This window comes from Salvia miltiorrhiza, chromosome 3 (assembly GCF_028751815.1).
Source record: "Salvia miltiorrhiza cultivar Shanhuang (shh) chromosome 3, IMPLAD_Smil_shh, whole genome shotgun sequence".
In the NCBI taxonomy this organism is placed as follows: Eukaryota; Viridiplantae; Streptophyta; class Magnoliopsida; order Lamiales; family Lamiaceae; genus Salvia; species Salvia miltiorrhiza.
The window spans coordinates 1,135,246-1,161,321 of record NC_080389.1 but is presented as its reverse complement, the minus strand read 5'-3'; the positions used below and the strand labels follow the sequence as shown (position 1 = coordinate 1,161,321).

General features: G+C 38.8%; 4 protein-coding genes across 7 annotated transcripts in view; 1 reads left to right on the top strand and 3 right to left on the bottom strand.

The window, feature by feature from the left end:
* Window positions 1-26,076, bottom strand: part of LOC131016908 (uncharacterized) — a 1,184,262-nt gene that overhangs the window by 64,772 nt on the left and 1,093,414 nt on the right. The gene's annotated exons all lie outside the window — the stretch shown is intronic.
* Window positions 2,626-5,808, top strand: LOC131015743 (putative late blight resistance protein homolog R1C-3). Its single transcript, XM_057944165.1, has 2 exons — window positions 2,626-3,273; window positions 3,361-5,808. Exons 1-2 carry the CDS (start codon window positions 2,779-2,781, stop codon window positions 5,806-5,808), a joined length of 2,943 nt encoding a protein of 980 aa, XP_057800148.1. The 5' UTR covers window positions 2,626-2,778.
* On the bottom strand, window positions 6,848-14,304 carry LOC131016981 (uncharacterized). 2 transcript variants are annotated; one of them, XM_057945838.1, is made up of 6 exons: window positions 14,141-14,304; window positions 13,804-13,899; window positions 13,600-13,698; window positions 13,472-13,531; window positions 13,308-13,376; window positions 6,848-7,305 (listed from the first exon to the last, which is right to left on the bottom strand). In XM_057945838.1, the coding sequence occupies exons 1-5, from the start codon at window positions 14,219-14,221 to the stop codon at window positions 13,353-13,355; spliced, it is 360 nt and encodes a 119-aa protein (XP_057801821.1). In that variant the 5' UTR covers window positions 14,222-14,304; the 3' UTR covers window positions 6,848-7,305; window positions 13,308-13,352. The 2 variants fall into 2 exon arrangements, with proteins under 2 accessions (XP_057801821.1, XP_057801822.1); XM_057945839.1 differs by having other exon boundaries at window positions 6,848-7,203.
* On the bottom strand, window positions 19,044-24,744 carry LOC131016819 (putative late blight resistance protein homolog R1A-10). Of its 3 annotated transcripts, none has more exons than XM_057945571.1 (3): window positions 24,293-24,744; window positions 21,987-24,224; window positions 19,044-19,572 (listed from the first exon to the last, which is right to left on the bottom strand). In XM_057945571.1, exons 1-2 carry the CDS (start codon window positions 24,716-24,718, stop codon window positions 21,999-22,001), a joined length of 2,652 nt encoding a protein of 883 aa, XP_057801554.1. In that variant the 5' UTR covers window positions 24,719-24,744; the 3' UTR covers window positions 19,044-19,572; window positions 21,987-21,998. The 3 variants fall into 3 exon arrangements, with proteins under 3 accessions (XP_057801554.1, XP_057801555.1, XP_057801553.1); XM_057945572.1 differs by having other exon boundaries at window positions 19,044-19,477; XM_057945570.1 differs by lacking the exon at window positions 19,044-19,572 and having other exon boundaries at window positions 21,853-24,224.

Genomic DNA, 26,076 nt, shown 5'->3' with positions numbered 1-26,076 from the left:
AAGCACTTAAAAATTTCAGGCCAAAATCCCTAAAGAAGAAAAACAGCTTTCTATCAATTTCAACCATCAACAAAGGTATACAACTAGAAATTTGACGATACCTTAGTCTTTTTATACGATGTCTGAACTGCTAGCTCAAATGTGAACTTACCATATATAAGTAGAGCATGAATTAGAAATCCTTGACACCTACAAAAACACTCACAACTAAGCAAAGAATCACTCAGCATGCAAAATACCACCATACAAGCATCTACAAACGCAAACAATTCCATTTGGGGCCTGAGGGTTGGGCTTCTATTTGGGCTGTTTCCTTTTAAATTTGGCTGGCCCAATTTCCTTTTATTTTTATTTGATTGGGCTGACGTATACAATAGCATTTGGGCTGGTTTTTATTTTTACTCGGCTTAATTCATTGGGCTGGGTGTGTTGGGATTGATCTCCCTTATTTAATTAGTTGGCAGATTTACTTTTAAAAGAAAATGGGCTGCGATTTTAATTGAATTTGGCCCAATTTATTCATTTAAGTTTTGGACTGCTGTTACCCCTTGCTAGTCCATATAAAAAATCTATGCGTTTTTTGTGTAAATGAATTCTGTAAGATCCATTTCATCACCTATAATTTTAGATTCCCATTTCTTTGAATAAATCAGAAATTGTGAGGTTGAGGAGATGAGTGTTGGGAGCAGCTTAGGAGGAGGCTTGAAGAAAGTGCTGGCTGAAGTGGCCACCAGAGGAGTCACTGAGGCTAGAGCTAAGAGTTTGAGATTTTTGAGCTCGAGCTCGACTCGATTGCATACTCGGTGAGCTCGAGCTCGACTCGGTTCGGCTCGATTATTGAATCTTAGTCGAGCTCGAGCTCGTTTAAGCTCGGTGAGCTTGAGCTCGTTTAAGCTCCTCTCATACATGCTTCAACAAATTGTATATATTATGAGCTATATTAGTAATTATGCTATAGTGTAGGGATAAAATGGTAATTTTTTTGAAAGCTCGATTAGGCTCGCGAGCCTAACGAGTCGAGTATGATGAAACTCGAACTTGGGCTCGATATCTAGTCGAGTAGCTCGAGCTCAAGCTCGACTCGGCTTATACCGAGTCGATTTCGAGTAATTTTTGAGTCAATCCCGAGTAGCTCGCGAGCTAGCTCGGCTCACTTACACCCCTAATCTAAGTTCAGTAAATGTACAAAGTGATAGGATTTTCACCATTCACACAGTTGTTAATTGTTTAATAAGTTCTCAACCACATATTCAAACTCTATGGGCCTGCTATCATTTAGCAACAGTGGCATGCACGATATATGAGAAATACTATATGTTTACTATACCAAACATTAAAAAAGTTTCTATGATAGTGTTCTTGTGGATAGATTACTTGGAAAATAGGATTATAAAATAGTTGTCTTAAAATGTGATAAGGAAACTTAAATAGTCCATCTTGTTTTTGTAGAATGCTCAATCAGTTTGTAGACTCCATCTAAAATAGAATAAGATCTTCATTTGTTTGGATCCAAAATACTGCAATTCTAACTTGGCGACCGAATAGGCTTGAAATGTTGAAGCGTCGCCTAAAGGGGCCACCAAGAAAGGGCAAGGAAAGCGCGCTAAAAAGAGTGGCCGATGAGGATCATCTCCAAAAACCAATTTATATGAAACTAGTTTATAACCCGTCGAAATTCGACGGGAAATCACTTTACATCATAATTATTATTTTACATTATTTATAATCATAGTATATGAAATGTTATTTATATAAATTGTTCTTTAAATAATTTTGTTTGATCAAAATAAATTGGGGATACAGTTCCAACTATAATAATCTCAACAATTTTTGTCAGTTATATGTTAATTTTTTGTTGAGAGTTAAAATAGATTGTCTTTTTGTATAAGTTTTTATTTGATGAAATTTCATGAAAAGTTGATGTGAGGTTGGCGACCTATGCCTTTTTAGAGTGCAACATATCTTGATTGTATCTTTGAGCTGTCAATAATATTCAATAGCTTTGATAGGGATAATAATAACCTTTATTTCTTCGGTTGGATCCAAAAAGCAAAAATAACCTTTATTTCTCTATATATGTTCATGGGATGGGCTTGGGCTTGGGCTTGGGCCTAGTCGAGAATAAGAAAACAAGCTGGATTTCATTGAAAAAAAAGTTGAGAATGAAGCTCTATATCATAATTTTATACTAGTATATATTTCCCAAATTATATGGGATAATCAAATGAAATTGAGTGAGTGTTAGTTTCCTAAGTTTCATGCTATGAGTAAGCAGGACAACAAAAATGGTAATTTAGGTTAAGGTGGTGTAAAATTTCATATTAATAATTTTTATTGAACTTGATTCAGAATGGTTGGAATACGTTTACACCATAGTGTTTTTTTTAATCTTATTATTATGCACATTTAAGCATGGCATAATGCATGCTACACTAAATGATCACCTACCTAAAAAAAAATTCAATTGTAGCTTGCTACTCTTTAGCTCCATTATTTCATAATTAGCATAGTCATTATTTCATAATTAGCATAATTAGCACAATGTGATAGTAGGAGACTAGTAAACTGTAGGGTCAACCGACAAGTCTTCTCTTATCTTAGCTGTTTGGCATTAATGTGATTCTGAAAGGTGGATGAAAAGCTGCACACATAATGTTTCTGATAATAATTGAGAAGAGGAGATATACCCATTTTACACATTGTTTTTGCTCAACCTAAACTCAGATTCTATCAAATTCTTTCTCAGAAAAATAAACATACACTGTTTTTCCTTGGATCATGGCGGCATATGCAGCCTTGGTTTCTCTTATGCATATCATTGATACAATCGAGCATCACCATTCCCCTCCAATTTCTATCGACAAACAACAAGTTGAATCTCTCACTCAAATTCTTACCTTTTTGCAGGAATTTCTTGAAAGTTATAAGTCCCCTGTTGCCGACGGAGATGAAGCTGATCCGCTGGAGATGCGTATCGCAGATGCAGCTCATGCTGTTGAAGATGTTATCGAATCACATATTGTGGACAAGCTTCAGCCGAGGAGATCCAAACGTATCGCAGATGCAGCTTATGCGGCTGAAGATGCTATCGAATCTCATATTGTGGACAAGCTTCAGCTGAGAAGATCCAAAAAAGCCAAAATTGATACAGCTGAAGCTGATGAACAAATCAACTTCTATCAAGATCGTCTACAACAAGTGATAGAAGAAATGAATGTGATCAAGAAGGAAGCCATGGAAAATGAACTGGGTAGATCAATGAGTCCCAACGAAGTCAGTTTCATCAACTTCTATCAAGATCTACGACAAGTGATTGAAGAAATGAATCTCTAACTCAAATTATTAATTACCTTCTTGCAGGAATTTCTCCAAGGCTATGTTGTAGATGCAGCTCATGCGGCTGAAGAAGTGAATTCTAGAGAGGAAGTCAGTTGCATCGACTTCTATCAAGATCTACAGCAAGTAATAGAAGAAATGAATGTGATCAACAAGGAAGCCATGGAGACTTCAGCTGAAGCTCAGCTGCAGAGAAAGGTCTCCTCGACTCATGCTGGCTCCTTGACGTCCTCTTCCACTGTGAAGGAAAGCATGATGGTGGGCTTTGATGACGTGCAACTTCAACTCTTGGATTGGCTCACTGGAGGGAACCGTAACCGCCAAATCATCCCAATCACAGGGATGGGCGGGATTGGTAAAACCACTCTTGCCCGACATATATTTGAGCATGCCCTTGTTAAGCAACATTTTGATATTTGTGCGTGGACTACAATTTCTCAAACTTATAATGTTAGAGAAACACTTAGAGAAGTTCTTAAACAAGTGAGCGGAGATTCGAGGGATGACTTGAGTGACGAGAACGAATTGGGAGAAAAATTGCACAAGTATTTATGGGGTAGGAGGTATATTATAATACTGGATGATATGTGGAGTGTAGAGGTGTGGGACAAGATGAGGTTTTTCTTTCCCGATTACAATGATGGGAGTCGAGTAATTGTAACGACTAGGCTCGCAAACTTGGCTGCCAAGTTGACAGACTCTAACAGCATTGGTATGAGATTTTTAGATGATGTTTGTAGCTGGAGTTTGTTCTCCAAAACTGTATTTGGGGAGGGGGGTTTTCCTCTTCATCTCGAGGAAATCGGAAAGAAAATTGTGGGGAAGTGTAAGGGACTTCCTTTGTCGATTGCTGTGATTGGCGGTCTTCTGGCAAAGTCCGAACTTACACTTGAATATTGGGAGCACATAGAGGAAAACTTAAGCTCAGTAGTGAATTCGGAAAATGATGAATATTGGTTGAGAGTATTGAAACTGAGCTATGACCATTTGCCTGCGTATCTAAAGCCTTGTTTTTTGTACATGGGGATGTTTGGGGAAGATCAGAGAATTGGAGTCTCAGAACTCATGAGGCTATGGGTTTCTGAAGGCTTTCTTAAACCAAATATCAATAAAAGCTCGAAAACAATTGCCAAAGAGTATCTGAAGGAGCTAGTCGATAGAAACCTCATTCTTGTTCATGAGTTAGGGAAACTTGGGAATATTAGGTACTGCAAAATGCATGATTTAGTGAGAGATCTATGTTTGAAAGAAGCTGAAAAGCAGAGGTTTTATTATGTGTTAGGGCAAGATTGTCCTCGAGGGATAAATAGCCAACGCCGCATTGTTATTCCCAGAAGCACTTCAGCTATGACAGTCCGGGATGCCATGGAAACTATGTCGTCACGTGCTCGTTCTTTCATATGTCATGCTGATACGGTTCCAGAATTGCTAGATTTCAGATTTTTGAGGACACTGAGTACTTATAATGGTTGGTATTCCAAAGGGTATTTAGATGAAAATGTGTTTCAAATGGTGAACTTGAGGTACCTTTCGGCTAGATTTCGTTCAGGGTTCCAAATCCCTTCTTCAATTAGTCTGCTCTGGAATCTACACACACTATTTGTTTCTCTATTTGTTTCTTGTAAGGGTAAACCTACAACTGCACCAGTAGAAATTTGGAAAATGCATCAGCTTAAGCATGTCGAGTTCGAAGAGGGCATAATGTTCAAATATGTAGGATATGGAATGTATCTCCCAGATCCTCGGAGCGGGCATAGTGATGTTATGATGGAGAATCTAGAGACGCTCAAAGGAGTGCTTGATTTCAACTTGAATGAAGAAGTGGTTAAGAGAATTCCCAATATCAAGAAGTTGCGCATAAAATACACGAATAAAGTAATGGACAGAGTGAAGTGCCTCAGCTATCTTCATTGTCTGAGTAAGCTGGAAAGCTTGACTTGCATTATTGACAATGGATGTGAAGAGTGTCTGCAGAGTATTAGCTTCCCGCACTCACTCAAGAAGTTGCATCTTCAATGCGGAAAATTCGATTTGGAGGAAATTCTGGAAAAGATAGGTTCATTACCACTTCTTGAGAAGCTCTATTTGGAGTATGGGTTTTTTGCAACAGGCAGATGGGAAATAGTTGATGGCCAATTCCCCAGCCTCAAATACTTGAAAATGCATGGCTGTATGAATATGGAATGCTGGACGTTGGAGGGCTCCTGCTTGCCATGCCTTGAGCAACTTGAGCTCAGGTACATGAAGTCGTTGGAGGAGTTTCCTTCTGAAATTGGAGAAATACCAGCACTCAAATCAATTGAATTGTGGGATTGCAGTGAATCAATGGCTGTGTCTTTGAAAAAGATAGTAGAGGAACAAGAGGAATTACAAGGGGACCCATCCTTTCATGTTCTAGTTCAGTCATTATTCGTCAGCCAAGAACTGCAGAGCTTGGCAACTCCCAACTTTCGTGTAGCAAGGAAATTTTGATGTGATGAGGAATTGAATTGTGGGAATACTAATTTTGTTCTTAATCCCTGTGCCAAAAATACATAGGCTATAAACAATGTGACGCAGGAACTACAATATCTGATTATCATATTGTAACATCCAACTCACCTAAAGGCTAAAAACCAGAGCAAGCAAAGCAAAGCAGTGCAATCGATTATTTATCTTGTGCAAATGTACTTTGTGTATAGTATTTTATTTGTGAAAATGGTATCCTTCTTATCAAAGCAATAAAACAGTAGTATTTTCAAGAACACGACCGAAGAAAGTGAAGTTACCAACAGACAAAAGATTAGTGTGTTCTTTATTTAAATACATAACTAAATAGACAAGATTAATGTGTGGTTTTCATTGTTAATGCTTTTCACTATCATATTTGTCACTTACAAATGCATTCCAAATATGCATTGTCTTTTCACAAATACTTGTGTACCACCGGGTCATACCCACGCCAAACCATGATTCATTTAGCAAATTCGGGTATAAACCCGGACCCGTTTACATTATAAAAAAATAAGGCTATAGAAAACCCGGTGGCACCGTGCCACCGGTGGTACACAAGACTGCCTCTTGTCTTTTTTCGCTAGAATCCAAATATGGCATCAAGTTTTTCATTTATCTAAGTTGAAATAATTCAGTTGAAATGTTATTTATTTTTATTGACGTCGTTGTTCCTCTCTATAAAAGAGAAATGTCTATATATTATTCATACTCCACTTTGATTTATTTTCTGCACCCAATGGATGGCTTCTTCAATAGATAAGAGATCTATCATGCTTATTCGGAAACGTAAGGTTTAAGGATTTATCCTCCTTCTGCTCTTGGCTTCGTCCTTTAGTGATAAATATCGCTTTCGACTTGGAGCGGCTCACCCCCCTTGTCACTTAAGGGGAAAGCCCAACCTCTTTGTTTGAATCGCGATCTATGGCAATTTGACTTTGACTTTCAACTTCTGTTTCAGTCAGATAAAAAATCTTCATCCTGCTAATCCAGCCATGGATCAAGACGACTCTAAAAGTTTATAATTTGAAGGAAAAATACATATTTAAAAGAGCTGGTACAAAACTACACCAAGTGAAGCTGTGGAATGGAATCTAAATCTTACAAATTAAGTGCTCATATCAACGGTATTTCCTATCCTCAACACAATTCATGAGAGAGAGAAAGAGCATAAGCCTAAAACCATAATCAACTAAAATATGCAACTGCATCAAGAAAAATAATTTTGGTATGAATAGTTCACTATGCAAAACTAAAAGCATTTTATTGATTATGCTCCTCAATTTCAGCAATTTTGATTCCACATTTCAAAAAGAAAAGCAAAGTGGTTCTCCTTTCAGCATCTTTTTGCCACTGGCACTGCATCGTTTGTTTTCCCTATTAAGTAACCTCGATTCAGAAAATATCAGCTTGGCCATCCCAAATGCTCAAGAGATTAATCTATCCACAGATAATATTGTTTATGTTACAAAGGTTGAGCTACGATCACAGCATCAAGAAACACAACTCTCAACACTCTCTTCAGTTTGCAAAACAGAATTCACAAACAAGAATTGAAGTAGAAGTTTGAATGCTCTAAAACGAAATACAAGAATCGAGACACCAGGAATTTTACGTGGTTCGATCTCAACAGAGATCTACATCCACGGTAGCACAGCTACAGATGAGTTTCACTAAGAATCAAGCAAGAATTTACAAGTTACAAGCAGCAACAAAAGAAGACAAACCTCACAGCTCACAAGCTACTTTCTAGCTACTGTTTCTCTAGATTTCTCTCTTTCTTTTCAGCCGAATCTCATCAATCCTAACACTCTAATCTACAAAGAGTATATATATACAAAAATTTGGGTAAAACTAACTAAAGGCTTGATCACCAAGACACCCGCAAGTTGGCTGCTTGCAACCGAGTCTGTTAAAACAGATTTCTGTTGTGAACTTCAGCTTATTGCAAATGGCTCATCCATCTTCCAGTATTTTCACTTAAACCCCTGTATATATATGTATGAGATATGTAGTCACATACAACAATCTCCACCTTGACTTCATAGCTCATATCTTATCTATACCTGTACTACTCAACCAACATCAAACATTAGTAAACCAAAGTGCTCTCTGTAAGAGAGCAGACTTTAATCAATTTAAGACAAAACTTGAATTTAGAAACTGGTAAAGACTTAGTCAGCATGTCTGCTGCATTGTCTTCAGTTCCCACTTTTATCACCTTTTTCCACAATATCTCTCACAAAGTGTAATCGAACATCTATATGTTTTGAGCGTTCATGGAATACCTGGTGTTTGGCTAAATGTATAGCACTTTGGCTATCACACAGAATGAGAACAACTTCAAGTTTCAAACCAAGCTCTTGTAACATACCTCTTAACCAGGTACCTTCTTTAATGGCCTCAGTAAGAGCCATATACTCTGCCTCAGTAGTAGATAAAGCCACTACTGACTGAAGCATTGATTTCCAGCTGACAGCAGCACCAAACATAGTAAAGACATAACCTGTTTGAGATTTTCTTGTGTCTATGCTCATTGCATAGTCAGAATCAACATAACCAAGTAATACATCATCTCTTGTATTACTTCCTTTCTTAAACAGAATTCCTACATCTGAAGTACCTTTTAGATATTTGAGAATAGCTTTCAAAGCTTCCCAATGAGCTCTTCCTGGATTTCCCATGAATCTACTAGCTACACTTATAGAATGAGCCAAATCTGGCCTTGTACAAATCACAGAGTACATAATACTCCCAACAACATTTGCATAAGGAACTTTGCTCATCTCCAGTTCTTCTTTCTTAGTACTAGGTTTCTGCTTCTCATCAAGTTTAACATCTTGAGCTAATGGAACACTAGCTGCCTTTGCTTCATTCATGTTGAATTTCCTGAGAACCTTTAAAATATAATCAGACTGTAACAGCATAAGCTCACCCTTTTCTTTACATCTTTTTATATCTATTCCCAGAATTCTTCTTGCTTCACCCAAGTCTTTCATGTCAAACTCATTACTAAGAGCTCTCTTAATATCATTCACATCAGACATGAACTTACTTGCTATCAACATATCATCAACATACAGCAGTAAATATACCAAATTTCCACCTTTAGTTCTCTTAAGATACACACATCTGTCATGTAGTGATCTCTTAAATCCAATGCTCATCATGAACTCATCGAATCTCTTGTTCCATTGCCTTGGACTCTGTTTTAAACCATATAAAGATTTCTGCAGCAAACAAACTTGTGACTCCTTTCCTTTCACAACAAATCCTTCTGGCTGACACATGTATATGATTTCTTCAAGCTCTCCATTTAGGAAAGCAGTCTTTACATCCATCTGATGTAATTCCAATCCTAACTGAGTAACTAAAGACAAGAGAATTCTGATTGAACTATGTTTGACTACAGGAGAAAAGATCTCATTAAAGTCTACACCTTCCTTTTGTGTAAAACCTCTAGCTACTAGTCTAGCTTTATATCTGATAGTTTCAGTGTTTCCTATCACTTCCACTTTCCTCTTGTATAACCATTTGCAACTGACACATTTCTGAGACTTAACCTTTGGTACCAGTTTCCAGGTGTTATTCTTTAATAGTGAATCAATCTCTTCCTGCATAGCTTTAATCCAATGTTGGCTATCTTTGCAAGTAATAGCTTCTCTGTAATTTCTTGGTTCCTGATAGGTTATTTTCTCAGCAACATTCAAAGCAAAATATGTTTGATCAGCTTGTGCAAATCTAGCTGGAGGTCTAATTTCTCTCCTTACTCTATCTCTTGCTAGCTGATATTCACTGAGAGAATTTTCTGTATCCTCAGAATAGTTGTCAGTCTCTTTTTTTACTTCATACATCTCTGTGCTTTCTTCTGATTCTCTTTTCTCATTAGGATCAGGAGGTTTCTTAGACTGCTCCACCTCCACCTTAGTATCAGGAGTCTTAGCTTTATAAGGCATTACTTCCTCTTTGAAGACAACATCTCTACTAATTAGAGCTTTACCCTTTTCTGCCTCAATGCACCATAGTTTATAACCTTTAATACCTGTAGGGTATCCTATCATGACACATTTCAAGGCTCTAGGTTCTAATTTATCTTGTCTTATGTGAGCATAAGTAAGACAGCCAAAACTCCTCAAGTTTGAGTAATCAGCAGGCTTTCCATTCCACTTCTCTTCAGAGGTTTTCAAGTTCAAAGCAGTAGAAGGACATATATTTATCAAATAGGCTGCTGTGGGAACAGCTTCACCCCAAAATCTAGCGGGAAGCCATGAACTCTCAAGCATACACCTTACTCTTTCAAGTAAAGTCCTATTCATCCTCTCTACAACACCATTTTGTTGAGGATTACCAGGAACAGTCAAGTGTCTCTTAATACCTTTTGATTTGCAAAACTCACTGAATTTCTCAGAAATGAATTCAAGCCCATCATCAGTTCTTAAGCACTTGACCTTACAATCCTTTTCATTTTCAACTTCTATGCACCATTGAACAAATTTATCAAAAGCATCAGATTTGTTCTTTAAAACATACACCCACACTTTCCTGGAATAGTCATCTATAAGTGATATAAAGTAATTTCCTCCACCTATAGTGGTGGTCTTAGAAGGCCCCCACAGATCACAGTGTATATATTGTAAAGGTGCAATAGAAGTATGTTTACCAACTGGATACACTAGCTTCTTGCTTTTACTTAATAAACATGCTTCACAGTCACTTAAGCTAGCATCAGTTTTAATCTTAATAAGATCTTGTTTATTAAGTTCAGCAAGACCTTGTTTACTAACATGACCTAGCCTATTATGCCACATAATAGCTTCATCATTAACAACAAGTTCAGATTCTCCAATGACAGTAGAAGCTAAAAGATGATACAAGCTGTATTTTCTTATTCCCTTCAAGATGGTTTTACCTCCCTTAATAACATGCAAGCAGTCTTTTTCAGATTTAAATTCATAACCTTTTGCCTGCAATAGTCCTAAAGAAATTAAGTTTCTCTTTAGGCTAGGGATATACCTGACTTCTTTCAGTATTCTTGTAGAGCCATCATGAAGCTTTAACTTGACAGAGCCCTTTCCTCTGACTGGGCAAACTTCATCATTTCCCAGAATTACAGAGCCAAGATCCTCCATCTGCAAATCAACAAACCATGATTTAGTAGGGCACATATGGAATGAGCAACCAGAATCAAGTATCCAAGCATTTTCAGTTGAGTTAGAAATAATGTTTAGAGCTTCTGCTTCTTGATATTGCTCTGCAATATCAGCAGTATCAGTGGTGTTTGATTTCTGGGCTTGCTTCTTCTTCCAACTGTAGCAATCCTTTCTAATATGGCCAGGCTTTTGACAGTAGTGACACTTTCTTGTCTCTTTTGAGTCCTCTTCCTTTGACTTCGATTGAGAGCCTGACTTCTTCTTATCCTTCCATGGCTTCTTTGATTTTCCTTTCTGAAACTTTCCCTTTACATTCAAACTTTCATTTGGAGTCTCAGATTTGGTATCAGCAGCTTTCTGGAGTTCTTTTGACTTTATAGCATTCACCACTTCATCAAGAGTGATGGATGTTTCTCTGCCATACAGCATATATAGCATCCTTTAAGTTGTCAAAGGACTTAGGTAAGGCATTTAGAAGCAATATTGCCTTATCTTCATCTTCTAGCTGGACCTCAATGTCTGCAAGATCATCAAGATCCTTGTTAAACTCATCTAGTTGATCCAAGATGCCTTTATCATCACTGATCTTGTAGGAATATAGTTTCCTTTTCATATAGAGCCTGTTAGCTAGAGACTTTGTCATGTAAAGAGCCTCTAGCTTGGCCCAAACACCAGCAGCAGTTTCTTCTCGAGCTACTTCTCTCAATACTTTGTCTCCAAGACTAAGTATAATGGCACTGTGTGCTCGTTGCAACATATCTTGAACCTTCTCACTGTCTTCCTCCTTCTTGGATATCTTGCTTGGCTCTAAAGCACTCAGCAGCCCTTGCTGCGTGAGAACAGCCTTCATTTTCAACCGCCAAAGGGAGAAATCGTTCTTTCCAGTAAACTTTTCAGATTCAAACCTAGTCATCGCCATGCCTTTTAACAAGAACTAACACAGATCCTTCTGGTCACTAAACAGCTTGATTTCAGGGTGATTCTCTTCTTCGTGAGCACTCTTTTCTTCACCGCAGGAATTCAGATTCCCACAGACGGCGCCACTTTGTTACAAAGGTTGAGCTACGATCACAGCATCAAGAAACACAACTCTCAACACTCTCTTCAGTTTGCAAAACAGAATTCACAAACAAGAATTGAAGTAGAAGTTTGAATGCTCTAAAACGAAATACAAGAATCGAGACACCAGGAATTTTACGTGGTTCGATCTCAACAGAGATCTACATCCACGGTAGCACAGCTACAAATGAGTTTCACTATGAATCAAGCAAGAATTTACAAGTTACAATCAGCAACAAAAGAAGAAAAACCTCACAGCTCACAAGCTACTTTCTAGCTACTGTTTCTCTAGATTTCTCTCTTTCTTTTCAGCCAAATCTCATCAATCCTAACACTCTAATCTACAAAGAGTATATATATACAGAAATTTGGGTAAAACTAACTAAAGGCTTGATCACCAAGACACCCGCAAGTTGGCTGCTTGCAACCGAGTCTGTTAAAACAGATTTCTGTTGTGAACTTCAGCTTATTGCAAATGGCTCCTCCATCTTCCAGTATTTTCACTTAAACCCCTGTATATATATGTATGAGATATGTAGTCACATACAACAGTTTCTTTGTAAACCTGAGATTGAACAAGAGTAGTACTCATATGAGACAACAAAAATCTGCTAGACCTGTGTTATTCAATTATCTCAAAAAACTACTCCATGTTATTCAATTCAAGTGGCAAATTTGATGAAAATTGTGCAATCAATTAAAATTTAAGCATCTGCAAAGTCCAATGGGTTAGTTGCGCCTAAATACACAAACTTTCAACCAATTCTAGTTTTGCACATAAACTAAAAAATATGCCTCCAAACAGATGAACTTTCAATTGTTCTGATTTTTCACACGATTATCAATTGCACCCAAATTAATGTTGAGGTGGATGCCTTAAATGCCTACATGGTTTCAACAATTGATGTGGTAGACGAGGTACTTGGATTTCTATACGCTACTTCAGCTTGTCACGATGATATTAATTTGTCACTTTAACTAGCCACGATCGCTGAAAATTGATAGCCGTGTGAAAAATCGGAACAATTAAAAGTTAGTGTATTTGGAGGCGGAATATTTAGTTCATGTGGAAAACCAGAAATCACTAAAAGTACATGTATATAGGCACAATTACCCCAAGTCCAATAAAGTAGGACATGAAAGTTAACTTATCCTTCTTTCTTTGTGAACTCCATTAGGCATCACATCTTAAGTGCATTCAAATATGTTCACCACTCACATACTACATCCCCACAAAAATAGAGAAACTCAAGGAAAAGATGAAGATCATACCTATCACAGTAGATATGATTCAACCACAGTTCGGCCAAACTTTTCCTAAACATCTTTGGGAGTTTCAATCTGCGAGCAAAAGAAAGAGGAATAGAAAAGGATAAACAATGGTGAAATATAATATCAATGTAGATAATGTATATAATAGAATTCCTCCCATTTACCGCATTTAATGCCTTGAAGAGAGCCTTCACAGTGTTGTGGGGATTCCTTGAACCAACAACCTACAAGAGTATTTCCATCAGGACAAAGTTGTAAACGAAAGAACATATTTCTGGAGCCAGTTTCATACCTTTGATTTCACATTCTTGTAACCAGCTAAGTTAAGAATCAACTCCACAGTTTTGCCTGCCTTCATCTCTGATTGTGTAGGAGCTGGCCAAAGATACACCTACAAGCACTTAAAAATTTCAGGCCAAAATCCCTAAAGAAGAAAAACAGCTTTCTATCAATTTCAATGATCAACAAAGATATACAACTAGAAATTTGACGATACCTTAGTCTTTTTATACGATGTCTGAATTGCATGTGCAATTGTATGATCCTCATGCCGCTCTACATAGTGCAGATTCTGAAAGCACTTCTCATATGCCTGTGGCAATAGGCCATTAACATATTAGACTATAAATAACAGATGCCACGATGAGTTTCTATAAATATTGAAAAGTTTTCTTATTTGAACAGACAATCCAGTGGCATAATACCGTTTAGAGTTGACTGCACAGTCCCAGACAATAGTATATAAGCATGTCTAGTTTTCAAGCCAAATTTACACACGTGCAGCATAAAGAAGCATGACAGTATGAATTTGAATGCATGTATAGTTCTGATACCTTGTGAAGAGCAAGCGGAACTGCAGGAGCCTTTGCTTTAGCAAAACCAATAACACCATTGTAGTTCCCACAAGCTAACATTGCAGTGTATTTGATAACTTGTCCACCCTGTCTCGTTTATCAGTCATAATTGTTAAAAAAAATGGCTACTGAATCGTAAATGAGGAGGCTATATATTACCTTTGTAACTTTACACGTCCTATTCACATCGACCATCATTTATTATCCTGCAGGCCTTTTTTGTGGTTAAATAGAAAATAAATCTGTCATGACAATAAACTACAGTGGCATAGTATAATAGTACTACTTGCTAGCTCAAATGCGAACTTACCATATAAACAATCTCAAATTTCAAACTTAATAATTTTCGATGCAATATATCTTTAGAAAACATGACTTGAAACAAATGGTAAACGATGAGAATAGGGACCCCATCTACATGATCACGCAATAGGTACTTGAATTCAGGATTAAAAAAGCAGATGGTGATAAGTATAGAAATTTGACGATACCGTAGTCTTTTTATACGATGTATGAACTGCTAGCTCAAATGTGAACTTACCATATATAAGTAGAGCATGAATTTGAAATCCTTGACACCAACAAAAACACTCACAACTAAGCGAAGAATAACTCAGCATGCAAAATACCACCAAACAAGCATCTACAAACGCAAACAATTCCATTTGGGGCTTGAGGGTTGGGCTGTTGGGCTTCTATTTGGGCCGTTTCCGTTTATTTTTATTTGATTGGGCTGGCGTATATATAGTATTTGGGCCGGTTTTTATTTTATTTGACTGGGCCCGATTTTCTTTTCTATTTAATACATTGGGCTGAGTATTTTAATTGAATTTGCCCTATTTATTCATTCAAGTTTTGGACTACTCATTGTATTAATTGAACTATCATTAGTTTAATTAATTATTCTAAATAATAGTTTACATAATAATATTATATTAGTATTATGTGCATATTTTAAGTAATTACTTATTACTCTCTTCGTCCCACGACTCTTGACACGTTTAGTTTTGGCACGGGAATTAAGGAATATTTGTAGATTAGTGTTTTAAGTGTGTAGATAATAAAGTATAAAAGTGAGAGAGAAAATGTGATAAAGTATGAGAGAGAATATAATAAAGTGATAAAGTATGAGAGAGAATGTGATAAAGTAGGAGAGAAAAGATAATAATTGTTACTATATTTAGAAACGTGTCAAGATTCGTGGGACGGCCCAAAAAGGAATACGTGTCAAGATTCGTGAGACGGAGGGAGTATATGCTAAGCATGACATGAAATTGCATGTACATTATGCAACAAAAAATAATTATGATTTGATTGATTTTATTTATAAATCCAATTATTAAAGAAAATCGAGTAAGAATATTATTGGTGTCCTTAACTCAAGAATTTTAGTTTTGAATTATTCATTCATTAAATTTTAAAAAACCCGGCTAAGTGAATCATAGAATGTTAAGCACTTAACTATAACCTCATATTAGATTCAGGAGACCTATTAAGATTATAGATTTCTTGTAGGCTTTGTGGATCGTGGAGACTTGCACTGTTATTCCGATTCAGAGTTAAGGTTAAACGACTGCCATTGTCTATACAGGTGGGCTTACTTTCCAAATGTATGATTGAACTAATAAGCTTAAATGTTATATTGTTGCCCTTAAAATAGATTTAAAAATATGGACAAAATAGGCAAATCAAATTTTGTAAAACATGACATTTTTATACTCCCTCCGTCCACAAAGAGTGTGTGGTGGAGTGAAGGGCACGAGTTTCAATGACAAAGTTGATAGATGTGATTTTAGTGTTTAAGTGTAGTATTGGGCCCACCAAATCGTAAAAGTAAAGAGAGGGTATTTTGTAAATATTGATTATTGAGTGTGAATAGGGTTTAAAGTATAAAGTAAGTTTCTGAAAAAGGAAAACACACAATCTTTATGGACGGATGTAAATAGTAATAAACACACAATCTTTGTGGAATGAGAGAATAATAGGTATAGATTAGCATGTAAATGCACAAATTTTTCTCATTTTCTGAAATTTAACATGACATTTTTATAATAGATATCGAACCATATTTTAATATTTCGATTTGGATCGACTCTATTTCGGTTATTTTTCTGAAATCCTAATTTCACCTATAGTTTGGCCCATCAAATTCTATTTGGCGTGGGCTATCTAATGACGGCTTATTCTCTAGCAATCTGATCCAACCCACTCCTTTTTCTGTTGGGTGGCTTTAGTCCCATTGGGCCTACTCAATGGGTCTAAGTGCTAACATTTCAAATGTATGTATATTAATATTTCCTCAATTTTCAGAATTTGATAAAATAAAATAATCTATACAAACCCTTCAATCTTCATTACAAGATGCAACTGTGAATATAATAGAGAAGGCTAAATCATCAAATAATTTGGAGAATGTAAAATCATCAAATAATTTAGCATTCTTCATTTAATGATGCAGTGAAGTCATTGGATTGATAGATGAAGAAAGAAATGCAATATTTAGTTAGTTAATTAATTATTAATTAGACTGAAAAATAAAATAAAAAATTATTTTAAAATCCTAACAGATCTATATAAATATATGAAAGATGAGTTAATTTCTTCCCTCCATTTTTTTTCTCCTTTTTTCTCTCTTCTACCACAAAATTAGAAAAAATAATATATATCATATATTATGAGAATAAGAATTGATATCAATAAGTTAGTATAAGCTATTGATAATGCATGGATAATCATTCAAACTTGGGTTCGAATCCTAAAGGCTAGAGGGAGGGGAAATTTCACTAATTAGCTAAATTGCACAGCTAATCATACAACAAGCAACTTATTCAAACCGTGCCCAGCTCACCCAAGTTTTTGCCTTTATATATTTTTCCAATCAAAAATTTTATGTAATTTAATTGTACTAATTTTATTTCCCTAGGAGGACACCAATACACTATTATTTGATATTACTTATCTTACTAACTAAGGTTGAGGAGGATGACTTAAATGTCTACATGGTTTAAACAATATGCTAGACGAGGTACTTGGATTTCCACACTACTTGAGCTTGTCAGGATGGTATTAATTTGTCACTTTAACTAGCTATGATCACCGAAAATTGCCAGCTATGTGAAAAATCAGAACAAATAAAAGTTTGTATATTTGGGGGCGGAATTTTAGTTCACGTGGAAAACTAGAATTTGCTAAATGTTCACGTATATAGGCGCAATTACCCCAAGTCCAATGAAGTAGGGCATGAAAGTTAACTTATCCTTCTTTCTTTCTGAACTCCATTAGGCATCACATCTTAAGCAAAGCAGAGCAGTGCAATCGATTATTTTTCTTGTGCAAATGTACTTTGTGTATAGTATCGTCAAAATTCACGAACTTTTACTTGATATTTTTTTCACGATTTTTATTTTAGATAAAAATACACAATCTTCTAATTGATTCTGATTTTTTCCACTACGAACTCTTCGGGCCAAAATTAAAACTAATGTGGATGCTGATGGGGATGCGACAAGGCTTAAATATGTCCTAATTAAAACTGACGTGGCTTAAATATTCCCTTATTTTATATTTCTATAATTTTTCTCTCTTTCATTGGTGCGAATTAGCTTTCTTTCTCTTGTCACTTTAAATTGTTTTCTTCCCTTACACATTCGATGAGTATCACAACTTTGGAATGTTGGGCAAGAAATGTCTAACTTGTAAGTTTATTTTCATGTTTTTATCGATTATGTTATTGTTGTCGTTTATGCTGGTTTTTTTTAGCATTTTAATCACAAAATGACATGCCGGAAACGACAGTGTTTACTTCGCCTGACGGCGTTGCCATGTTGGCTATTCCAGGTAGGGGTGTAATCGAGCCGAGCCGAACCGAATAGTGTCTTGTTCAAGCTTGGCTCGTTTAGCTAATCGAGCTGTTTGATTAATTATCGATCGAGTTTTAATCGAGTCGAATACAGTGCCGAGCCTAGTCGAGCTTTTTAAATTTAAATTTTTATTTAAAATTTTAGTTATTTTCCTAATACATAAGTTAATTTTCAAATATATAAGTAATTTTATTCACAAAAATATAATATATTTACTATTTTCTTGTAAATAAATGATGTTAATTAGATACTTAATCCAAATATTACTACATATACTATAAAATATAGTAAGACATTTAATGAATAATCTTATGTTTTTAAGATAAATCACTTCACGAGCTTGTTCACGAGCTAACGAGCCGAGCATCGTCATGCTCAAGCTTAGCTTGTTTAGCTAAACGAGTTGTTCATTAAATTATCGAACGAGCTTTTATCGAGTCGAACGTCGAATAGCTCACGAGTAGCTTGGCTCGTTTACAGCCCTAAATTTCCAGGTGCCACATAGGGTTTAAATTGGGTGAAATTAACATTCGTGGGAAAAATCAGATTCAATCAAAAGGTTATGTATTTTTATCTAAAATTTAAAAGTCGTAGGAAAAACGAGAATCGAGTAATTAAAAAATCATGAATGTTGGCGCTATTTGCCTTATTTTGTGAAAATTGTATCCTTCTTATCAAAAGCAATAAAGCAGTAGTATTTTCAAGAACACGACCAATTGTGATACCGAAGAAACTGAAGTTATAACTAAATACATAACTAAATAAACAAGATTAATGTGTGGTTTTCATTGTTAATATATACTTTTCATTGTCCTATCACTTACAAATGCATTCCAGATATGCATTTGTCTTTTTTTCGCTAGAATCCAAATATGGCATCAACTTTTACATTTATTTAAATTGAAATAATTCAGTCGAAATGTAATTTATTTGTATTGACGTCGTTGTTCATCTCTCTATAATAGAGAAATGTCTATATATCATTCACACACCACTTTGATTTATTTTCTGCATGCAATGAATGGATCAAGAAGACTCTGATGATAATTTGAAGGAAAATAGTACATATTTAAAAGAGCTGGTACAGAACTACACCAAGTGAAGCTGTGGAATGGAATCTAAATCTTACAAATTAAGTGCCCATATCAACGTTATTTCCTATCCTCAACACAATTCATGAGAGAGAGAGCATAAGCCTAAAACCACAATCAACATGTGCTATAATTAATCAACTAAAATATGCAACTGCATCAAGAAAAATGATGGAACACGAGCAACATTTTACTATAAATAGGCCACTATGCAAAACTAAAAGCATTTTATTGATCCAAACTCATTTGATTATGCTCCTGGCTCCCTCAGTTTCAGCAATTATGATTCCACATTTCAAAAGGAAAAGCAAAGTAGTTCTCCTCTCAGCATCTTTTTGCCACCGGCATTGATGCGTTTGTTTTCCCTATTAAATAACCTCGATTTAAAAAATAACAGCTTGGCCATCCCAAATGCTCAAGAGATTAATCTATCCACAAATAATATTGTTTCTTTATAAACCTGAGATATTGAACAAAATAGTACACATATGAGACATCGTTATTCATTTGTTTTATGGCGCCGCTCTTTGAGAACCGAAAAACCTAGCCCTAGTCCGATGGTGTTGACGGCGGAGGTTTCCGGCAACGTTTCTCCACGAACGTCGGGCGCGTCTCTTCAGCAGCGCTCCCCGACTGTTCTTTCTCTTCAGAAGCTCCCTCATCCTGCTACTCAGCGTGAGGTTGAAGGCTCCAGCGCCGTTTCTGCGCCGATCATGGCTTCCGCCTCTCCTACAGCAGACAGAGGCGCCCTCAATCTCCCTTCGGTTTCTGCAAATTTTGAACGACAACTGAAACCCTCTCTGAATGGGGTTACTAAGCATAACTTTCAAGTTAATCTTAGGAGCACGGTGGTACCCGCTGCACCTATTTCTGTGAAATCGGCTGAGCAACAGAACGTTTCATACGCTCGGATTACTGCACCTCCAACGGTTCGACAGCCGGATTTACCAGCGCATCAATTTCGTGCCCTCCGTCCGGTTAGGCATGGTGATCAGGGTACTCTTGTTATACCACGTGATATTCAGGTTTCTCAATTGAATAAGTTTAAGCATGCTCTTGTAGGCAGACTTTTGTTGAATAAAGGCGATAAGCCGAGGCAATCTCGGGAATTAAAGGCGGAGCTTCAATCGCTTTGGAAAATTTCTTCTCCCTGGCACTTGATGCCGATGGGAAAGGGTTACTATACTCTTAGATTTCAGTCACACGAGGATAAAGCCACTGCCAAAGCTAATCTTTTATGGGATTTATCTGTCGGATCGCTTCGGTTACGTGATTGGGTACGTTACTTTAATCCCTACAAGGAATCTTCTTCTCTCGCTCAGGCGTGGGTTCGGATTTATTATTTGCCTGTGGAGTTTTGGCATCCTGAAGTTATTTCGGGTATTGGAAGTTGGCTTGGACAACCGTTGAAAATTGATGGAAACTCTATGACTGAAGATGTAGGACACTTTGTGCGTATGTTGGTGGAAATTGATTTGGCAAAGCCTTTGCCGGAATCGCTTAATATTGATGGAGGGGATTACGAGTTTCCGGTGGAGTTCAGTTATGAATATATTCCTATTTTTTGTCATCGATGCAAGATTACGGGCCATTCGGTAGAGAAATGTCGCAAGGGTGACAAATCACAGCGAAAGACAACAGATGAGGTGGAAAATGGGGACAAAGGACCGGAATGGCATGCTGTTGGGAAGGCGGTGGTGCAAGCTTCGGTGTTGCATGCTAACACTGAGGCTTTGGAGGTGGTAGATACTACTGATTCCCCGGATCATTTGCAAGTTATTAAAGCTGTTGAGGTGAGGTCTGCTCTGACGGAGCGTGCTCAAGTGGAGCAGACCACGGGAAAGCAACAGTCTGGGAACTTAGCCCCTTTGGTGGCGGCGGAACAATCAGGCGAGATGGCTGAGATTATTCAGCCGGCTAATAGTGACGAGGAGGTGGACGAGGAGCTTGAGATGGAGACCCCGGCTGGGAAGAATGTTAAAGACTCTCCTACTCCAGATTTTGCTAGTCGTATTAGTCGGTTAGAGGAGCAGGTTAGCCAGGGAATGCAATTGCTTGTTGATCAAGCACCGCCTAAACGACGGGGACGTCCTCCAAAGGGTATGGAGCGTCTGCGCGTCCCACAACCTTTGGAAGACAGCATAAAGAGTCGACTCAGGAAATGGGTTATAAGCCGAGCGAGTTTGTTATAGATAATAGCGGAAGTGCTAGTATCTGTGTTATGAACAATATCTCCAAAGGACGTTGGTCGGATGAAATGGAGATGGACGATTCTTGCGATTGAGTTTCTGTACGCTGAAGTTTAGGCTTCCTGCGTTTCCTCCTTTGGATTTTTTTTTTCTTTCTTTCTTTTAACGAGCTCCTTCTCGAGTCTCGGGCCCCTAGTCTGCGTCCTTGTGCTTTCACGGTTTTTTCTTTTTCTTTTTTATATAAAACTTTATTTTAATAATAATGAGACATCGTTATTCAATTATCTCAATAAACTATGTTATTCAATTCAAGAGGCAAATTTGATGAAAATTGTGCAATTAATTAAAATGTAAGCAACTGCAAAGTCATCAAATTGTATAGACTTGATCATCATCATAAAGCGCATTTTTGTGTAAGCTTGTGTGCTTAATCCTGTATAGTATATGAAGCCTATTTCATGATGTGAAATATATATAATTATTATAAAATTTTGTAATATAAATGATTGCCATTGCAAGCAAAAGTTTAACATTAAAAAAGAAAACAAAAATGAAGAAAATAAAAATAGATTACTAAAGTTTAACAACATGCACAAGATTGCCATTGCAAGCAAAAGTTTAACAACATAAAAAGAGAGAGAGAGAGAAATGAAGAACATAAAAATAGTTTAATATTTAAAGCTACCTAGCCATTGGATTAGTTTGTGGTTGATGATGATGATGATGCATCCCCTGGTGAAATCTTGAGCTTAAATCCACCAGCCCTTCTACCTCTCACATCCCCACCTTGCATTTGTTGCTTTTCCACCTCGATTTTCTTTGCAGATTGAAGCAGCGTGTGCGACACTCGTTCAATATCGACGAGCTGAAGGCTTTCCCCCTTCCCCACCACACACGGGATCTCTTGAAGCCTCTCGCAGTTCTTGAGTATCAGATTCTTGAGCTTCGGGAACGGCTCAGCCGAAGCCGCGGTCCATATCTCCAGCTCGGTGCGCTCGATGTGCAGCGTCTCCAGCTGCGGGAAGCCGCCGCCCTGAGCCTCCCACAACGTCCCTTTAAACGCCATCTCCTTGAGCTTGAGCACCTGCAGATTGAGCAGCCTCCCCAGCGCCGCCATGTGCTGCCACCCCAGGTAGGTGGAGGAGAGCGTCAGCATCCTCAGATTGGGCGGGAAGCCGTGCGAGTGCGGCACGCGATGCAGCGCCTTGTCGGCGGTGGAGGGGAACACGTCGTGCACCAGCTTCAGCTTCTCGAGCCGCTCCAGCTTCCCCAGGTAGGTGGCGTCGACGAGTGCGTTGAGATCCCCTCGGATCCCGAGGTTCTTGAGGTTGGATGCCCGTGTGAAGAGCTCCTCGTTGCAGCACTCCGCCATCAGCCTGCTCAGCGTCTGGAGATTCTCCCCGCCCTCGCCCCTCGCCTCCTTGAGCTTGATCGCTGCTTTCGTCTTCAGATGCCTCAGCTGCATCATCTTCGAGATGTCGACCTTGAACTCCAGCTCGCGCGAGGCAGTGTCGATTTTCACGGTCTGTAGGTTCCACAGCTTCGACAGTGCCTCGGGCAGAGCCTTGAATTCGTTCCCCGAGAGAGCGATGTACCTCAGATGAATCAGCTTGGTGAGCTTGGGGGGGAATTTGGTGAACTTGAGCGGAGTGGCGTCGACAACGCGGAGCAAATGGAAGGCGTCGGGGATCGACGGGGTATACTCCGGCAGCAGCGCGATCGTTTCCTTGGAGAAACAGACGAACGAGCGGACCCCGGGGCCTCTCGGCTTCCTGCGGAGGAATTCCGGCACGTGGGAATGGATGCAGAGGCGGCGGCGCTTGACGATCTCCGTGACGGCCGGGTCGAACACGCCGTGGCGCCTCTTCTTCACCTCCTGGAACAGATTCTTATTCGCGAACGACGCCTCGTTCTGGCAGAACTCCCGGATCATGTCGTGGACGCGGCATGTCTTGACGTCGCCGTTGGCCTTAGCCCTCTCGACCATGACCAAGTTCCGGGCCACGAGGTCGTCGAGGTTGTCCTCGGCGACCTCCTCCAGGCTCCGCCCCCTCCTCTGCTGTATGAATCCCTCGGCGATCCACAGGCGCGTGAGCTTACACGCGCTGATCTCCGTATCCTCGGGAAACATCCCGAGGTACAGGAAGCAATCCCTCAGGTGATGAGGGAGGTTGTTGTAGCTGAGGGAGATGATGCTTTCGGTGCGCTTATCATCCTGCACGTAGATGCTCACGCTGTCGGAGATCTTCTCCCAATCTCTCTTGTTGTCGCATTTCTCGACGAGGGTTCCTCCGATCACCACCACGGCAAGCGGCACGCCGCCGCACTGCCTGGCTATGTGCATTCCCAGCCCCTCGAGCTCCTTGGGGCTGGGATTGTTCTTACCAAACACCTCTAACTGCAGGAGCTCCCAGCTCTCCTCGAAGGTCATGAACCGCAGCTTGTGGGGATCCCTGCTGCAGTTCGTCTGCGTGGCGACGCCCACGTGACGGCTCGTTATCAACACCTTGCCTAATTTGTTGCTCTTGGGCAGGGCGGCCTCGATCCGTCGCCAGTCCTCGACGCTCCACACGTCGTCCATGAAGAGCAGGAATCTTCCCTTGTCGAGATGGGAGCGGACCAGCTGGGTCAGCTCCCATTCCCCCTTGCCGGACATGTCGTTGCGGGTGAAGTGCTTGAGGATGGTGAGGAACACCTCTCTCACGTTCAGCTCTTGAGAGACGTACACCCAAATCAGGGTGGGGAACTCGAATTGGATTTTGGGGTCGCGGTAGATTTTCCAGGCGAGAGTGGTCTTGCCGAGGCCGGGCATTCCCACGATGGAGATCACGTCGAGCTGCTCTGTTTTTTCCTTCAAGTATTTCATCAGAGTGGCTTCCTCGTCTGCGAAACCCACTACATTGTCTTCTCTCAACAATTGTGTCTGCATCACGTTACAAACTCTCAAGGAATGGACTACTATATATATATAATGAAATCACTTGAGCATACCTTTTTGAATTTATTGTCATCGGGGGTTGCAGCAGATGGATGGGCGATGGGGAGTGCGTTCAAGCCCTTAATGGCACGATCAAATATAGGCTGGAGCTGCAGCCTAAGCTCGTTCACCTTCTCGGCCAAGTCATGAAGATGCATGAAGTTGCGAATGGTGGTGGCGCCGGATTGGGCCTTTTGGGTGAGGCAGGCGTCGAGGATGTCCTCGGCCTCGTAGACGGCCTCCCTGATCTGCCTCTCGAACTGTATGAAGACCCGACCCTTCTCCCGCTTGTCGGCATACTCCATCAAGAAGGCGTTCATCAACTCCAGCTCGATCTGCAACTGCTTCAGCTCCTTCTCCGCCCCCGATATCAGATGCATCTGCTCCACCAGCAGCTTCTGCACGTTATCCAGTAGGAATGTCACTGCTGCCTCCGCCATTTTCCCACTATGCTATGCTACCTTCAATCTCAAATTCTATGTAACCAACCACCAAATTTAATTACTTCATCTTTATAGCGCGTTTGAAGCTTCGACGAAGACCCCAAAAGCAAGTCTTTGTAGTATGATTTTACTCTTGGTGGGTCCACGCGGACACCATTAATGGTTCTAATTGGTTAATATGAGCTCAACACAATTATGTAGGAGAAGTCAACTTAAGATATAATTTACTTCACTTGGTTTACTATATTACTAATTTGTTTAAAAAATATTATATTATTCACCAAGGTTTATTTCGTCCAGTTAGGGTATATAACTAATTTTTATTGTTTATATTTAGTTTATTACATGATAATTCATTATCTAGCTAGGGTATTTTTAAAAAAAGAATCAATTTTTTTTGCAAATGAAAGGTAAGTAGGAGTATAATTCATGATATATATTAGGCTATTTTCGAGATCTCAACACAGAGATCAAAACGAAACTTTACACACAAACTCAGACACCTGTTTACTAAAAAGAGTTTTGACCAAAACAGAGTTGACGACTGATACTGAAAGACTCTTCAATAAGGAGTTATCAGTTAAGTCGCAAGAACTTAACTAATGCACGTAAAGCTTCAGTCGAGTTTGATAAAACAGAGATGTTATAAGTCTTTTTGACTATCAGATGATAGATCAGTCAGACTGATAACACACACAGCGAAATTCTTTTGTTTCGCAATAGCCTTTGTGTTGAGCACGTTGTTAGTCTTAAGTTTCTCTTTGTAATTAATCAGTTTTCAGTTTATCAAAGGTAAGAGCACAAGTAGGAAAGTAACACTGAAAGCTGTAAATAACACAGAGATTTTTACGTGGTTCGAAAAACACTTCCTACATCCACAGTCGGTTGATCAGACCAACAACTTCACTCTGCAAGTGCTTACGGGTGCACTGCAAACCGATGCTTGTGCTTACGGGTGCACAACAAACCGAAACGTGTGCTTGCGGATGCACACAACCGAAACAACTGAAGATCCAATCTTCAGTACCAACACACCTTGTTGGATTTCTCACTCCTAGCACGAACTGGCACTAGGACCTCACGGAGACAGAGTACCTTCCTGAACTCCTTTACAACTCAAACACTCGATTCTATTGGTCGAATGGAGGTTTGAAATCTTGCCAACTAAACTTCAAAGAACAAGTTCTCTGAAGTTAGTTTGACCTAGGCTTTGGATAAACAAGGTTTGCCTAAGGTCTAAGAGAATTTATGTAATCAGCAGTGACTGATTTTTGGCTTTGGGATTCTCTTCTTCGATTCAAGCTTTGGAGAGATTAAGCTTTGGCTGAGAAACAATTTTGCGGACACCATTAATG